The following is an 18,212-nucleotide window of genomic DNA, read 5'->3' as shown; positions in this document are numbered from 1 at the left end:
GCAGAGAAAGGTGATGGACACTCGCATACTTGTGTATGGATGTCTCCAATATCTTAAAATAATTTCATGAACACATATTTGTTCCTGCGGATTTTCTTTTTCATGCAGAAAAAAATTGTTTCATTTTATTTAGTCAACTTAATTTGTGAATGGTTATTTCACTTGAATTTTGACTTTAAACTAAAGACAATTTAATTTAATACTATCAAGAATAAGAATAAAAAAGTTCTTACAGTGTTTGAGATATAGATTAGTTTTTAGTTTTTAAAGCAGTAAGTTGGAGTGATGATTGATTATGTTGAGATGCTTATATTTTTATGACTTATAAAATGTCTTCCTTTGGGAAAAAATGCACGCAGATGTCTTCAAAATATTAGAAATATTGTTTGCTGTATTGCTAATAATTTTGTGTTCAGGAAATACCATAAGATCTATTTAATTTTAAACTGAAAATGAATGAAAGACAAATGTATCCATTTAGTGTTTTTCAACTTTTAGATTTATATTTAATTCATTAAATGTCTCTTCTGAATTGTATAGCAGACCCACAGAAAAGTGTAGTGTAGTTTCCATATCAATTTACACAGTACCACTACAAAAAAAGTTTTTAAATGAATCTGTATAAATAACTCTATTATTTAAGTTTTTACCACTTTCTTTTTAGAATTTGGTTATGATGGCAGAAGTAGACCTTTTCTTCTACATTTCTTTATAATCAAGATCCTTAAGCCAGTAAACTCTTATAGACGCTATAGTGAAGTGAAAAGAAGCGGAGTAAAGGACTGTGGGGTCATTTAGGGATAGCAGTACTCAACTAACTTGTTTCCCATGGCCACAATAGGAGCCAGACATGATTGGCAGGTGACAAAAGGTGGGGTGGAGCTGAGTAATTGTTCAACACTAAGATGATGTCATGGGCAAGTCTTGAGACCAAGAGCCGCTAACGGTCTTAGCAAAGGCTTGCTTGAATGCTGTTGTATGATTGTGATAATTTGTGTTTTGTCTCACTGACATTTATATGAACTGTTTTTAGGTTTTTATATCAAAACTAATTGTGTTTTACCTCAATTTTCTTATTTTTCACAATTGCAACTAAAAAAATGACAAGAAGCCATGGCCTGCCCAGACAAAGCAGAATATTATGACACCGATCACTTGTGTAATCTGCGGTTTAAAGTTCAAGCTCAAAGTCCATTACAGACATTGTATTCACGCTCTGCTGTAATCATGGGATATCTCTCCCCCTCCAGTCACATGAGGTCTTTTTTTTTTTTTTGCTTTCTGTGATTTTGTTTGAACAGATGTATAATACAAACACAGAAGACAGCTTTGCTTCAGGAGCGATAAAACAGCCAGAGCATAATTCTGTCAGTCAACAGTTCTTAAATCATGCAACAAAAAATGTTGCTTCAAAGTTCGTGCGACAGATTTCCCTGTCGTTTGTACCGGCAGTATTAATGCAAAGCAAATAGGGATATAAACAAAGTGTATCAGACGGTGATTAAAGGAAATAAGAATCACTGTTTAGCAGCATTTCTGTATTATGGGCCTATTGTCGCTGAACCGCTCTTTTACTCTGAGGAAATGTGTCTCCAGTCTCTGGTATACAGCGCCACCTTATGGCTGTTAGCTACTCCATAAGCTTTCAAGTGTACCCGTAATTCAAGAGCTTAATGATCTATGGTTTGTTTCACTACTAATGTAAACTGCAACCTGCCTGCTTTTATCAGTAGCGATGCTTTTAATAATCCCATAATGTTCTTAATGATGTTAGTAATCGAATGTGCATAAGGCTTTGGTGGTTTTGATGAACCAGCTATAGGTGAAGTATAGCAGGCAGTAATCCAAGCGGAGATCTCTGCTGTCAGCTCTTTCTCATAAAAAACAACAACAACAAAAAACAGGTTTACACTTTAGTCATGACATACAGTGAGGTGTAACTGTTCCAATGACAGTAGGAGCTCAATTCATGTAGCTGTGTGATGCGTTATGAATGTTTGAGAAAAAAGAGTGATTGATTTGAATCTTTGATCCAAATCAAAGACCACTAGGAAAAATGGCTTTATTGTTGCGTTTTATTTATATAGAAAATGTCACATTACAAAATATATTGTCAGTCATGTTGACAAAACACAATATAATAACAATTTGAGTAAAAAGTTGAGAATTTTATATATGAACTCCGCATCATGGATCATGTTCTCCAGCATGATTTGAGATGATCCAGAGCATCTTGAAGTGTAGTTGAACTAAATCTGACCGTCTGTATGGTCAAGATTAATGTGATCGATGTCAAATTTGATAGATGACCTAGAAATAGTGCTGGACATAAATTTTTTCCCCTTCATTTTACAATTTATTAAAACATTATTTCCAGATCTAAAAAAAACAAATCCCACACTGCAAAAATCAATTAGATTTTTTTTAATTGTTTGTCTTGTTTTCCAGTACAAATATCTCAACATCATTAAAAATATATGAATTTACTTTAAAAGGAACTTCTTTTCAGAGCACACTAAAATAGTTTATTTTTGATATTATTGCAAATTTCTTAAGTAAATCTAAAAAATTGTCAGGTTTAAACAAGAAAGCTTTTTGCCAAAGGGTAAGAATTCAAGTCTTAATATCTTTTATCTTAATATTTTCTTAATTTGTGTATGTGTGTGTGTGTGAGTGTGTGTAACCACTCACCCTTGTGAGGTTCGTGGGTTGTGTGAGTCAGCAGTGTGTGTGCCTCCCCCTTGTCTGAGGTAAACCATACTACTGCCCACAGCCTTACTCACTCACACTGAACCTTCCCCGATCTGACCACACACGCACACCAGTTCCCAAACACCGGTCCTAATCCTCTCATGCACCCCTGTGTACTGTCAGGGTCAGCAGTAGACAGACATACAGCACAACAGATGATATAAGTCAAACAGGACATGGACCTGATGTAGGGACTTGAGTATGTGAATTCTGTGCCTGACTAATTCTCTCTCTCTCTCTCATCCTTTCACAGATGGCAAACCCAGGAGGTGACTATCTACCTTTCTCATGTTGGTGACCTTGATGGTTTTGAAGGATCCCAGACTGAAGCTTTGGAGATAGAGGTGATAGGGGGTGTATTTAGTGCACAGCAAAGACTGTTGAATGGCAAACAGTTTTAGCCCACATATTTACCATTTCAGGGTCTTCAATTCACTTTTTAGTGTCTTACATCAGCTCTGTGATGCATATATCACCTAATGAGGTTAGTTGGATATTAGATTTAAAAAAACAAGAAGGTACACAGGAAATGGAAGCTCCATTGCAGGAAGAGGAATAAAGAGACTGTCGTTTGGGGTGAGGTAGTAGGTTGTATAGTTTGAGGGTTTAACCCTTGCTGTCAGATAACTATACAACTTACTGTCTTTCCCGAAGTGACCGTAGTGCCATCGCATCACATGGAGGACGTCAACTGGAAGGAAGAAACGACACATTTCCAGGATCCAGCATTAATCTGTGGTCATTAAAGACATGCTTTTATGCTTAACGCAGGCTTAAATGTTTATCAGATATTCACAATGAAAGAATATTTCAAAAAAGTTTTAATTTGTGAAATTTGTGTTAGGTACACATCAATGCTGTTTTGATGCATTATAATGCAAGCCTTTAAGTTTGATTTTTGCGGTGAATACATAAAGAAACAGTATAAGCTGATAGTAATGATAACATGTATGGTGATTTAAAGAAAAAGTACAGATAATTTTAAATGACAGAGACATGAAATCTTTTTTCTTTCCTGTATTAGCTTATTTCCTTTTGAATCAGAATGTTTGAGGGGGGGCATATTGAAAGGCTTATCTCTTTTTATTAAATATCCAATGCCCTTTAATTACATCAAAGTCACAACATATTTTGATTGGACAAATTATCAGTGTAGTGAAGCTTGTCGCCCAAATTTTTTAAAGAAAAAAGACTAAACTGCCAGATTCTATGAAAACCCAAGCATGTAGATGGGATAGGTTCAAATCTAATAGGAGCTACAAAACATCATAGATGATAGAAAAGAATTGTAGTTAAAATACCACTGATAAGTGAAAAAATGTGTCGCTGCTTTGTCGTGGAATATTCAGCAGTGATGTTCGTACAGGGTGAGGTAGTAGGTTGTGTGGTTTCAGGGTTGTGTTTTTACCCCATCAGGAGATAACTATACAACATACTGCCTTCCCTGAAGGGCAGCAAAACGTCGCCAGTCACGGTTCATTCACTTTTTCTTTTTCTTTTCTTAATTGTCTTGGTTTTCCAAGCTTCTACTTGTGATGATCGTGCCATTTATAGCTGCATTAGCATTACAGATGTGTAATACTTCAAACTGAAATAAAACGTTTGATATTTCAAAGATTGCCTGATTTTTTTTTTCTTTGCCTGAAGCATGATATTGATGTTAAAGGATACGTCAAAATAATCTTGTAATTATGCTCTATTATGAGTTAAATTGTGGCATTTACTGTTATTGTCTCTCCAAACCAGTGTGACGTCTGTCTTCTGTGGAACACAATAGGTGCATTCTTCAAGAATATCCCCTGCCATTCTTTTCATTATAATGAAGTGAAGGTGGTATGGACTATATTTATGGCACATTTATTTCCTGTTTGAGGCTCGGAAGAGTATGTCCAGAGACTTTGCATTATTTTCAGTTTATTAAAGATGCAATGCAAAGCCAGGCAGAGTGCTTCTGCCAGCATGGCTTGTATTGTAAATAAAACATGGCCATGGCTCCAGACGGCCATTAGCCGATGTTAACAGCTACAGGGCTGGTAGGCAGGCTGACCTTTCACTGCTGCACAATTTATGGGCACTGGCTGGCAGATCTCCACAGGAGCACCCCTAGACTGGCACTCACAGGAGAGGAGTATTAGCAAGAAAGGACAGAATGTGATGTCCATGTCACCTTGAAAAAGTTTTGTTTCTTTGGAAACAGGTGTTATGCATGCTTCTAATGGCAGCATTACCTAGGGGAGTGCAACACCATTGTTGTGTTTGAAAAACGACTTTGTTATGCACATTACAGTAATTCAAAAAGAGTTTAATACTTTTCCCCTGTGACTGCCTCGGTTTTACCCTTTCACTCCTCAAGAGCTTTTTTGTGTCTTGACAAAGACACAATTAAATAACCCAATCGAATTATGGTGAGCCACTATGTAATAAATTTGGGAATTGTCTTTAAATTCATTCAAAATACTTAGTTATCTACAAATAGATGAAAAATGTCAATGAATGAATAAATACAGCACAAAATCTGGCACAAAATATCTCATTGTGACAAGGGGAAACAGTTAGGTAAACCTTAGGTTTACCTAACTAAATAGATTAAAATACAATACAGAAATATATAAATAGTGCATAACAGTACGATGCTGAGTAGAAAACAACTAAATTGGACATGAATTTGCATTTTGTGGCATCTGAAAGATTAAAAAACCCTTGCTAGGCTAATGAAAAGTATATATATATATATTTATGATGGACAGATTCTAAAATCTGTGATTGATTTTAGAATATCACCAGTAGGTGTCAGTAGAGGCATATTATTGTGACAGTGTCTCTGAAAAAAAAAGCTAAAGCCTCTTTATTATATGTAAACATACCTTTATTATTGAGACAACATGTGCCATATTATTTTAATTCAGTATTTAAGTCAGTATTTTTTTATTCCTGTATTTTTTTGCTCTTAGGGCATGAAAAACAAGATTTGAACTACAGTAGGCTATGCATTTTTGGTTTTAACTGAATAAATACTGTACTAAACATAATACAGTAATAATACGGTAATACTGTGTGTATTTAACAAACCAATTAATACAATTATTTAAAATCACGTGAAAACTATAAAATATATACATTACAAATATAAATTATTGTAAATGCAATTGAGTTTGTTCCTGTTCGGCCAGCAGACGAAGAGCTTCATACCAGTTGAACTTTGCGTATATTAAATATCAGAACATGATGACGTGATTCCATCAAAGATCTCTACAACCAGTGAAGGTACAACCCTTTGGAAACCAAACAGACTATGTAGAAAACCCCCACACTCTCTCCAGTCTACCAGATTATGCCGATTTACACTTATTAGCTGATAATTCTGATCATGTTCAAAAGTGACAAATATTTACCATAGCTCTGAGAAAACCTCAGACTGAAATCTTCATTGATGTTTTCAGACTGGTAAAACTAGCGATCAGTTTTCAATATCATCTGAAATGAGCATTGTTGGAGTAACGCATTACAAGTAATCAGATTACTTTTTAATGAAAGGAGTAACGCATTACAAATAATGTGTGTTACGTAATCAGATTACTTTTAATGTAACAAGTAAAGCATTACAAGTAACATGCGTTACGTAATCAGATTACTTTTAATGTAACGAGTAAATCATTACAAGTAACATGCGTTACGTAATCAGATTACTTTTATTGTAACGAGTAAAGCATTACAAGTAACATGCGTTACGTAATCAGATTACTTTTAATGTAACGAGTAAATCATTACAAGTAACGTGCGTTACGTAATCAGATTACTTTTAATGTAACGAGTAAAGCATTACAAGTAACATGCGTTACGTAATCAGATTACTTTTAATGTAACGAGTAAAGCATTACAAGTAACATGCGTTACGTAATCAGATTACTTTTAATGTAACGAGTAAATCATTACAAGTAACATGCGTTATGTAATCAGATTACTTTTAATGTAACGAGTAAAGCATTACAAGTAACATGCGTTACGTAATCAGATTACTTTTAATGTAACGAGTAAAGCATTACAAGTAACATGCGTTACGTAATCAGATTACTTTTAATGTAACGAGTAAATCATTACAAGTAACATGCGTTACGTAATCAGATTACTTTTAATGTAACGAGTAAATCATTACAAGTAACATGCGTTACGTAATCAGATTACTTTTAATGTAACGAGTAAATCGTTACAAGTAACATGCGTTACGTAATCAGATTACTTTTTTATTTAATGATTAAAGCGTTACAAGTAACGTGCATTAGGTAATCATTATTTTTTGATGTAACCAGTAAAGTAATGCATTACAAGTAACATGCATTATGTAATCACATTACTTTTTGATGTAACTGCAAATTTCATTCTAATAACACAAATACATTTATGTAAAGCCCAAAAAAAAGCTGAAATACTGTATAGTTAGTGATGCATGATGTCTAATTTAGTGGACAGGTGAATAATCAGAATTTCCTCCCAATCTAAAATCAATACTTGGAAAATTTAACAGTGATATTACTCCTTAGATGTTACTTTTTTCTTTCCTTTTTTTACCTGCAAGAATCTCCTAGGATAGAAGTAATGGATGTCAGTGTATAGGATGGGTTGGTCCACTGTAGTGGTTAATGTGCAAGAAAATGGCTTTTTGAATAGCTGTGTACACTTACTGTAGTGACCTGTATGTATGAAAGGGTTAATGTGCCGAGATATTATTTAGGCATTACGGAGCATGAAATAATTCCATCATCATTATCATCATCATCCTCACAATGATATCTGTTGCCCAGCAACGCGACCTTAAATCGGTGGGCGTGGCTTTCTCTCCAAAAGCCTGCGCCGATTGGCCGAATCTATAGGTGTGTCGGTGGGTGTGCGCTGTCGCGAGCTCGACTAGTGTCAGAGTGGTTTGACAGCAGTGGTTGCGGTGAATTTTAAATAGGACGTTTAAGGAGTACTACAGCCTCAACCGCACCACCGAGTTGAGATTTGGCAGTGTCACAGAGCCCGTGTGTTTTATTCCTGCCTGCATGGCGGCCTGGGATTGGGAGGTAGACGCGCAGCTCTTGTATACAAAGCGCTTGTGTAACATTATGATCATGTTTTATCCGGTTTTATGGCCGTAATTACTGTGGTCCTATGCTTTTAGCTGGAGGAGCAAAGTAAACATTCACATAACACATGTCTGTGCTATTTTCACAGCGAGGCTCTTATCACAGTCTGTAGAAGAGATGCGTTTGCTACAGTTTATCAAGATTTTAACTCTTGTTGGAACCGAAGCGAAACTTTACAGCGTCTGTTGGTCTTTAAAGCTTGCCGATTCACCAATCGGGTTAGTTGGTTTGTTGGTTGTTTGGTTAGTTAGTTAGTTGGCTAGTTGTTGTTATGGTGCTATTATTTTAAGTATCTTGCAGCATATTTTTTCCGCAGTGTAAACACACTAACGTTACACACATGTAATAATAATAAAATAATCATGCATACTCGTCTATCATTTATAATTTCATAAAAATAATACTGTTATAGTTAAATTTAATTAAAATTTGAATTCTGTTGTTGAGAATCCATTAGAATTCGTAACAGTATAATAAATGGAAGTCCATTTTATCTATGAATTCGAAATTGTATGTGATTATGAATGAACAGGAAATGAATCTCATGCCTAGTTGTCCACAATATTATTCAAAAGTAGTTTCCAAGCTACATCAGTAACTTTGGTTACTTTATTTTAAGGTGTAGTACTTAAATGTATAATTACACTGTAACAAAGTAATATGAAGTAACTACATGTAGCTACTTGGATTATGTTTGGTTTGGTTTATGGTTAGTTGCATGTAATTATGCATATCTTATAGTAATTACTATAGAAACTACATGTAATGTCATGTGTAACAAGGACACAGTAAAATAAAGTGTTACCATGACTTTTTTAAAAAACATTTTCACCTTTTTTTAACACTCTATGAACATTTAAAACACTTTAGAGAAAACATTTAATATTTTCCAATCAAATTTAATGTTTCTTTAAAAAATATTGCTTTTATTTCCAATTAACATGTAAAATATAATTAACTTGTTAATTTTAGATAAAAAGTTGAGATTGAGAGATACTATTATAGTTTTTATTAATCTTATATGCATATTTCATTCATGAATTAATTTTTTATTTAAAGTTTTAGCCATTTTGTTCTATTTTTGTTAGTTTTTTTATGTTTAGTTTATTTTTATTTATTTTTAAAGTTTTAATTTCTAGCGAATTAAGTACAAGTTACACTACATGAAAATGAGAAATGAAGTAAAAATGTTATATTTTATATTTTATTTCAGTTAATGTTTATTTTATTTCAATTAACAAAAATGTACTGTGACTTTAACCCTGCTGTGCTGTTGCAGGGACCCCCTTTTCGACATTCTTTACATAAATTATCTTAAAGAGTTAATGAATTAGTAATTCTGTAATGTCCTTAATGTAATATTTTCAGTGTGTGTACTCTGGCATCCCCTAAAGTGAGTTCAGCACAGCTTTTGTACCCACACATCTGCGACTATAGGGTCACAAGGACTTGTCCATTCGGTCCTGTTATGTAACTTGCTAAAAGGGCCCCGTGTCATCTTGTCTTTGTGTGGGCGTTAAGAGTCTCATTCTTGAAGAGGTTCTATCAGGAATATCAGATTCAAAGAATATCATTTTAAGTCACATTTATTTATATAGCGCTTTTCACAATACAGATTGCATCAAAGCAGCTTCACAGTGATAACATGAAAGTAGTACAACACAGTTCAATAATATTGTTGAATATTAAATATCCCCAACTAAGCAAGCCAAAAGCAAGGCGACAGTGGCAAGGAACCAAAACTCCATCAGATTGGATGGAGAAAAAAACCTTGGGAGAACCCAGGCTAGTCAGGGGCCAGTTCTCCTCTGGCTAACAATCATAGGGTTTTAAAGAAGCTTTACAGTAAGTGCATTCATTTTAATCATTCATAAACTGACTTGATAAGTCTTATCAAGTCAGTTTATGAATGATTAAATCATATTCACATTATTTCACATTCAAATTTATTTGATCTTAGAAGTCTGAAATTATATGTATATACAATTACAAAAGCACCGATACCCTTTTAGGCAACTTGGAAATTGATTCCCTTAAAATTAATTAGCAATGAATTATTTTATAGCCTTTTATCTCTCTGGCCAAGTTTCTCTCACACTACTGGCTTTGTCAACACCTTTTATTATCATATATCATTATATAAGATTAGATAATTATGCATATTTGTGGAGAGATTATTGTATTCAATTTGTTGTAACACAGACAAACTTTTGGCCATGACTATATTGACAGGTTGAAGTATAGAGAAACATCTGGCCTACATAAATGCACCTGCTTCTATGCTCCATGTTTGCATTTCATAGTCCGTGTGAATCCGTCTGCCTCCACGTAATGCTGAGCTGTCTCTCTGTAGGCTGAATGTACTAAACAGACAGGATGTTTCTTGGGTGTGTGGAGCGAAGTCATTGTTGAAATCCCAGCTGTCTTGTTTATAAATGCATCCATCCAGACATTAAGGTTCTCTTATCTGTTGCGTTCAGTTGTTAGTAACGCCAGGCAAACTCCTGACCGGAGAGAGGCAGGCATGCAGGGTGTGTGTGTGGATTCGGACTTTGGCCCTGAAAGGGGTGCATGTATTTATTGGCAGCTGGTAGTGCAGAACTGTGAATCGTGATCTGGTAAGCACTGATTTCATTCTGCTTTGCTCTGAGCTAGGCGATGATTTAAACACGATTTGTCATTGGTCTGTCGGCTTTAAGCAAAGACTTCTAGTATTGCTCACAGCCTGTGTGAAAAGCGAAGTTTGGGATGTTCTCATTTCTGAGCAAGGATGTTTTAGCATGATAATTTTTCCTAAGTTTGTGCTGCTTTGTTGTAGCTATACTTGAGTCAATGACAAATGATTTTAAAATTGTAGTAAAACACGTTGCATGTTCTTGTTATTCAAGTTTCAAAAAACATGTGAGTGTACACATCTTGATCATTATTACATTTTTTTTAAAGGTTTTTAAGTATATTTTTTGAAGATAAATGTTTTATTATTATTATTAATCCATAAATATTCATATAATATTTTTGGAGTCGTATATTTTACAACCTGAACTAAATTCAACTTGTAATAAGGTTTTAAATCTCTTAAAAATGTCAGATAAAAAAAATATCTAACATTTTAAGAGACTTATTGACCTTGACACATAATCGTGAGGGTCTTCAGGATATATTTATATATTTTCTGCATGTCAGTTGCATCACATGACTTTGACTTGGTGATCGAACTTTAATTATTAAAAAAAATTTTTTAAAGAATTAATTATAATAATAATAATAAATGAATGAATAAATAAATAATGTCAAACCAGGGTTTTTTCAAGAATTTAATTATTTTAATGAAGATTTTTCTTCATTACGATATCAGGACAATTTTTATACTTTGTCAAATCATTTTAATTAAGAAATTAAAAGCATGCTCATCATAGAAGAGGTGTAGTCAGTTAATGTTCAGTTCCATTTTAATGTATTTTTGAGGATTGAATATGACTTGTCATGTCTTTGACCCTTTAACATCACTTTGGATCTTGTCATGATTTCTTTTTGGTAAATAACCTTTATTTACCAACACTGAGCAAACTGGCCTGTCCTTATTTTTGCCAAATAGTCTTGACCCACATCCAAACTGTTCAGTTGCACGTGCAGTTGAGAAAAGCTAGGAATACGTGCGCTTTATCATGTCCACAATCAATATTTCTTTCAAAAACAAACTCACAAATGGTCTGTTGTCACAGATCAATCTTTATACTTCAGATCCGCTGTCTCTATGGGGCATGCAGAGATTCTGCTTCATCATTGCTTGTTGGCTGATGTAGTGGAAATTTCTACACAGAACAGTGTTTGCTTTACGTGTGTTGTCTAATGCAGTGAGTCCAAGGCTGGTTCTGTATACAGTATGTGAAAATAATAATGGGGAACACATGATCAATATGGCCTCTCTGCAAGTTTTTTGTATACTAGGTTAAAGTACATTCATTGTCGTCTTGTGGATCTTAAATACCCCCAGGAACTGCTGTGTTGTTGTTACTACACGGTCAAGTCAGACAGCCGGTAAAGATCAACCAGGAAGGAGGGGGTAAGCCAGCCTGTATTGGTTTCCAAGTCTTGTGTCAGCTGTGACCCTCCACAACAGGCCGCCTCCTCCTCAGCACGTAGGCTATGATGTGCCTGTGTGTGTCCTTCTCCAGACAGAATCAGAAACACACACCTTGCACTGCAAAAATCATTTTATTAAGCGGTTTCGCAGACATTTACTTATTTTACTAAGGATTTTCAGATATTTTTACTGGAAAATAAGATACTGATTCATTTTGTATTATTTGTACAACTGTCCCGTGATTCAGAGTTGTTAAACATTACTTGTTCCATTTGTTTATTAGGACTCATTGAGGATTCATCTTGTGCATTCATACGTGTTGTCTTGTTTCGTAATCTGCGCCACATCAATGGATATAACATGTGTTGTGGACAGCGAGGTGTTGAATCCTGTGCATCCATTGAGATATTTGTGTAGAATATATTGTAGTTTGGAAGCATGATATGGGGTTTGGTTTTGCTGGTTAATGGCTCAGCTGGTCTCCATGGGCACATTTCCATTAGAGCAGAAACTGGCATTTCTCCTACACTTCATTTGGCTCCCGTGTGTTGTCATGAGGTTCAAGTCATGTGCATGTGTGCCCATGTGAGTGTCTGGGTTTACACTGAATAAATATAGTAGCTTATGCTTATTGCTCTGTTTCACACACCCTAATACGCAAATAACGTACTCAAATGCATGCTACGCGCTTAATCTTGTTTACCATGAAATTACTGCTAGATTTAGTCTTGTTTCTATTGAAAAATAAATAAAAAATACATTTAAATAAAACAAATCAAAAGTAAATTAGCTTGAATTAAATTGGATATTAGACTCTGAAAATGTATCTTAAATGTTTTTTAATGTAAGTATTGCAGGGTTTCGGAGCCGAAAGTCTTAAGTTCATGGCATTAAATGTTGCATGCTCTGCAAAAAATGATTTTCCTTTTCAGTATTTCTGTCTTGTTTTCCTGTACAAAAATATCTAAACATTCTTAAATCAAGATACATTCACTGGAGAAGCAAAATGTAAAAATTGTGTGAGTTTATGAGTGAGTTTAAGGACAAATACCTGTCAGTGAGTTATGAAAACTTGTTGATTTTTCTGTCCCCACTGACAGATATTTCTTGTTTTAATCAGAAACTCCCCTTCATTTTGATCAGTTTCACAGAAAACAAGACAAAAACACAGAGGAAAAACTTCTCTTTTTTTTTTGAAGAAGGTACAGTAAAACGTATGTCCATATTCTAGTGGTTGGGAGCGGAGTGATTTAAGCTTTTTTTGTAAAATGAATTAAACAAAAGTAATGGATATGTGTTGGAAGTTGTATTTTCAAACTTTGAAGTGTTGCTAATACAACTCATTGTGTTTCTCCCTAGACATTTAGAGAACATTGATGTATTGCATTTCCTTCAATTTATTCCTTAATTGTCTTTCCTTGGTCATAAAAGATCTTTAAAAAGTCTTACATTTACCTTCATCAAACCTGCAGAAACCCTGTATGAGGTTTAAGCTTAAAACAAGACAAAAACTATTTGCCAGTGTGGTATTAATCTTCATCTTAACATTGTATGCAGTTTTGCTTCTCAAGCAAATTGTAAACGTGTATATATTTTTACTGGAAAACAAGACACAAAACTGATATAAATTTTTTTTGCAGTCTCTTGACTAAAATGCCATAATCCTTCTCCTTCACCAGTATGAGAAATACACACTTTACATGTGAAAAATATAAATAAAAAATATAAATTTACTTGACCAGCAAAATTACATATAGTATTACAAGTTTTTGTAAGTTTTGTAAGTACAAGTTTACTATTTTGTAATTTATTTTTTCCTTGTTTTAAGTATAACCCCCACCCCCAAAGCTTAAAAATCCCTCTCATTCCCTATGCAATTTTTAACCAGTAAATGATTCTTGTTTTAAGGATATTTAAGCATGTGTTTTTATTTTTACTGGAAAACAGGACAACTTTTTTTCCAGTGTATTAACTAATATGTAGTCATTCTAGCGGTCTGTATGTTTCTCCAATAGGAACGCTTGTTACTGCACTCGTCTGTGCATGTTGTGTCAAGGGCAGAATCAGGAATGATTGTCGCACAGCGGCTGAGAGAACGCTGCGTGCGTTCCTTGACTGAAGAATCATGCTCAGCTCAGGTTTCACATAGCCTCAACAGCTGGAGACACACAGCTGGGTAAGATTTGTGCTGTTCTGCTTCGGGCAAATCTACAGAACGGGGAGATCAGGTATAACTTTAGAAAGCTGGCCGGCTTCCCCTCGCAGACAGAGCTGGAAACTGGGCTTGTCTGCCAAGCACTGATTTATGACAGTGGTAGAAACAGCTTGTCTACCATCAGTAGTCGATGTTAGTGCGCAGTTTTTTCAGCTCTTTAGCACCTGCAGTTTATTTTAGATTGGCTGTGTTTGTCGCTTGAAGGTAAAGTGTGTTGTTACTTCCTCCTCCAAAAAAATAGTGATCCATTGCAAAAGTGCTCGAATGCCAAGTCTGGCATTGGTTAGTCTTCTCCATGTCACTGCTGTAAGAAATTAAAGGGTTGAGTGGAATGCCATTTGAACCGTTGTCCTCAAGACCCCTCGAGCTGCCTTAAGAATTCCCTCTAGAGCGTCTGAATCCATTTGAGTAGTTAATTCTTTCGAATAGGATTGTTATCTCCTCCCCGGCAATGCACTTGAAACGTCTGGCCACAGTGTTTGTGATATTATCAAGCAAATGAAGTGCATCCAAATAACTGCCCTGCAACCTCTCGAAACGTCTTGGCAACCACATAACAACGCCCTGGAACCTTTTTATGTCTGGAAGGTCTTTTGACCTTGACCCAACCTTGAGATCACCTCAATCGAGGGAGCACTTGGTCTTTGGTGGGTCTCTTTGACAAGTTCACATGGCAGGACGAATGAGATCACATTCCTGTGATGAAGCAGGCCAAAGCCTTTGAAACGCTCCCCTCATGTCTGAATAAAACGCTGCGATAACTGAGCCTGGGGTTTCTGTGGCAACCCCTCTTAAACACGTTACTTCTCTAGCATTGCTCTGAATGGAACTTCTTCTAGTCAGTGTTTCACAGAGACCAGGTTGCAGTTTGCATACCAAGTAGATATTTAGGTCTCCATTATTGTCCCACCCAAACTGATGTCTAAAATAACAAAATAACTGCTAATGTTTCTTCTTTTTATTAATTAAACTTTCAATTCTGCTTTGATTTCTGTGTGTTGCTCTGAAATAATTTTAATGTAAATATTTTACAAATGACAATGGACCTTAGTCAGGGTAGCAGAACCATATTTAATTTAGACAATAATGAGAACAAAACTGTGAGGGATAGAATTACAGGTTGTTCAGTGGATTGCAATGTTCAACAACATAACGATTGTTCGCAACATTTCGACACTTTCATTCAGTAAAAAAACCTGCATAAAACAAATGAAAATTGCGTGATCTAGGACATTTATTCAGTGCGTGCCATTGTAAAGACTGTAAGTCTATCCCTCACAGCCCTGCATTAAACTCAATAGCGTCTGAAATCCCTGGTTGTTGTTGTCATCTGGGTGTGGCCAGTAATCCCAGTGTAATCTAGGGATTGTAAAATATGAAACTATATTTTCTTGACTCAATCTTCACTTTTCTTGTCGTTGTTTTGTCTTTGCAGACGGATGAATGATTCAAAGCTTGCCGTGGTCCAGCGCCATGGTAGATATGCCGAGCCTGTACAGTCCCTTGTCCCCGCTGGGCGATCCAATCCTGGACAGCCCTCTGTGTGGAGAACTCATTGGTGACATGGAGGTGCTCGAGGACATCTCTCAGTCTCTCAGCGACGATACTTTCAACTTTCACGTGCTGGAATACCAGAGCTGCAACACATTAGTAGACGACTCCACTGTCTTAGGTAGAGCATTTGGACACACGCAATCCGAACAATAATCCTAACCAATCAGGTCTATAAAAAAAAAAAGTTACTTACAGTCATTAGAATGTCTGTTGGGGAGCATCAAAATAAAGAGTTAGCATATATTAAGCAGACAGTCTACAAATACTCTAATGTGAATTTGTTGACATGGAGTTGCAAAGTTACTTTTATGGCGCTTTTCCATTACCAGTACCAGCTCGACTCGACTCGCCTTGGCTCGCCTCGACTCGGCTCGCTTTTCGCTCCGTTTTCCATTGCAGAAAGTACCGCCACAAATAGTACCCGGTCGTCATAGCGACGCATTTCGTTCCTCGTTGCCCCATCAAGCTCTCGCTGGATCCTCTCTTCGGCAACCAAACAAAGGAATGTCTGCACCTCCTCGTTTGACCACGGCATATTCTTCTGAGTTGCCATAATAATAGTAGTAAGTTTAGTAACTATCTCTGGCCAAACTATTTAAAATGCTCCATCTGGCGCGTGCAATGATGACGCAGATTCTCTGTGACCAATCAGCAGTCGGCATTGTTTTCACGTCACATTTTAGTATCGCCTTAGCTCGCCTCAGCTCGCTTGGAACCTCGCCGGAGGTGGTACGAAAAAAAGTACCCGAAAGCAGGTACAGGTACAACTTTTACACAGTGGAAAACCAAACAAAGGCGAGTCGAGCCGAGCCGAGCCGAGGCGAGCTGGTACTGTGTAGTGGAAAAGCGCCATTAGTCAACAGAATGTTCAAAAGGGACCAAAAAATCTTAAATCACCCCTAATCTGTCAAGTTAAAGAATTAAACATTTGCATTCATTTGATTGTATATAAACAACCACACATAAGTTTGGACATGCTTGACAATTTTAACATCATTTTGATCAAAAGGCTTATCCTTAAATGCTGTATTATATTATTAAAGTTGTACATTTTGTAGATAAATACAAATTGTGCCAACTGTATGAATTTATTAATGAAACAAAAAAATTAAGGAAAAGTATATATCCACACTTTTATTTGCGCTAAATTAGGACATCATCTTAAATGCATCTGGGTCAGTATAAATCTGTGATATTGACTGTGCACATGTGTGTTTGTCTTGTAGATGTCTTAACCCCGGCATCTAGTCCGTCCTCAGAAGTGTTCGCGGCCAGCACAGGTCAGGACGAGAACTCATCCGGTTCTCTCGCCCTCGAGTGCCGCGTCTGCGCCGACCGGGCCTCAGGTTTCCACTACGGAGTGCATGCCTGCGAGGGGTGTAAGGTAAGCGCGCATGCAAAGTGTACAGTGGAAAATTCTCACACGAGGGCCAAGAGTCAATATCGAAGCACCCTCAACTTTTTCCTGCTTGCCATTAGTACAGACACTGTGTTACACTTTCATAACCACAAATCTGTCTGGGACAGAAAACACTTGAGCGAGCACACCAGGGTCAACAGAGAGCACGCAAGTTTTTGGAGTATTTTCATAGCTACTTTTGCAAAAAAAGACTGAGAGTTCCCCCGAGGCTTTTTCCCACTTCGTACATGTGAGGTGAAGCGTGTACAAGAGCTGTTGCTTCATGTGGAGCATGTCAAAATCAGAAGGACTTAGTGCGTACCTCCGCACAACACAGCCCAGCTGACTCGAGCCTGGGTCACAGCCGTTCTCTTTCCTTTAAAGTTAACTACCACCAGCCCAGTTATTGCCATGTGCTTTTCTCCAGCAAGGGCAGACTTTGACCGTTGGCACCCCTCAGGGTGCAATTGAACTGGAACAATTACACCTGAAGGTTGATTGCTGATGCAGTTTACCACTTTTTCACGTTGCACTTTAAAATATACGTTATATGCGTTTTGTTTTAAGGAATCATGGTAGTTGTAGTTAAGCTACTTTTAAAATGGAATGCTAATTAAAAACATATTTTGTGTGAAACTAGTCATACATAATCAGGATCTCTGTGGACTGACTAAGTTTATTATTCAGTTCAGTTCACTGGTTTCAAGTTTCATGCACCTCTGGTTTAACTCATTTTCATGTTAGTTAATTATATGGTTTGAGTTTTACACAGTGTCCTAACTAGGAACAATATGATAAAGGAACAAGCGCTAAAAGCTATTCTTCAAAGTGAATCTGCAACAAGGACGGGACATTTTGTCCGTCACGTAGTTTGTTTTTCCATGGCGTTGAGCTTTGTCCCACATTGACATTTCATTGGTCTAAAACAACTGTATATTAACAAACTTCTTTTGAGAACTTTGAGGTGCGTAACACCTAGAGAAAGCTCCTCAACAGCTGTCGCTCGGCTGACGGGGGATGCTTCCATAAGGATTACATTTAAAATCCGCCGTCTTTGCTTGTGGGTTCACGGTTCTGCAGCAAGGT

General features: G+C 36.3%; 1 protein-coding gene across 1 annotated transcript in view; it reads left to right on the top strand.

Moving 5' to 3' along the window:
• pparaa (peroxisome proliferator-activated receptor alpha a) overlaps positions 1 to 18,212 on the top strand; it is a 52,535-nt gene that overhangs the window by 25,872 nt on the left and 8,451 nt on the right. The window contains exons 5-7 of the mRNA XM_056237241.1: positions 3,005 to 3,095; positions 15,609 to 15,845; positions 16,954 to 17,111. Coding sequence (XP_056093216.1) covers positions 15,617 to 15,845; positions 16,954 to 17,111 — 387 coding nt within the window. The 5' untranslated portion in view covers positions 3,005 to 3,095; positions 15,609 to 15,616. The remainder of the gene's footprint in view (positions 1 to 3,004; positions 3,096 to 15,608; positions 15,846 to 16,953; positions 17,112 to 18,212) is intronic.

The sequence above is a fragment of the Rhinichthys klamathensis genome, unplaced genomic scaffold (assembly GCF_029890125.1).
Source record: "Rhinichthys klamathensis goyatoka isolate OS25496 unplaced genomic scaffold, OSU_Roscu_1.1 h1tg000485l_1, whole genome shotgun sequence".
Lineage (NCBI taxonomy): Eukaryota > Metazoa > Chordata > Actinopteri > Cypriniformes > Leuciscidae > Rhinichthys > Rhinichthys klamathensis.
The sequence above is the reverse complement of the archived record's forward strand: the minus strand, read 5'-3'. Positions and strand labels throughout refer to the sequence as shown.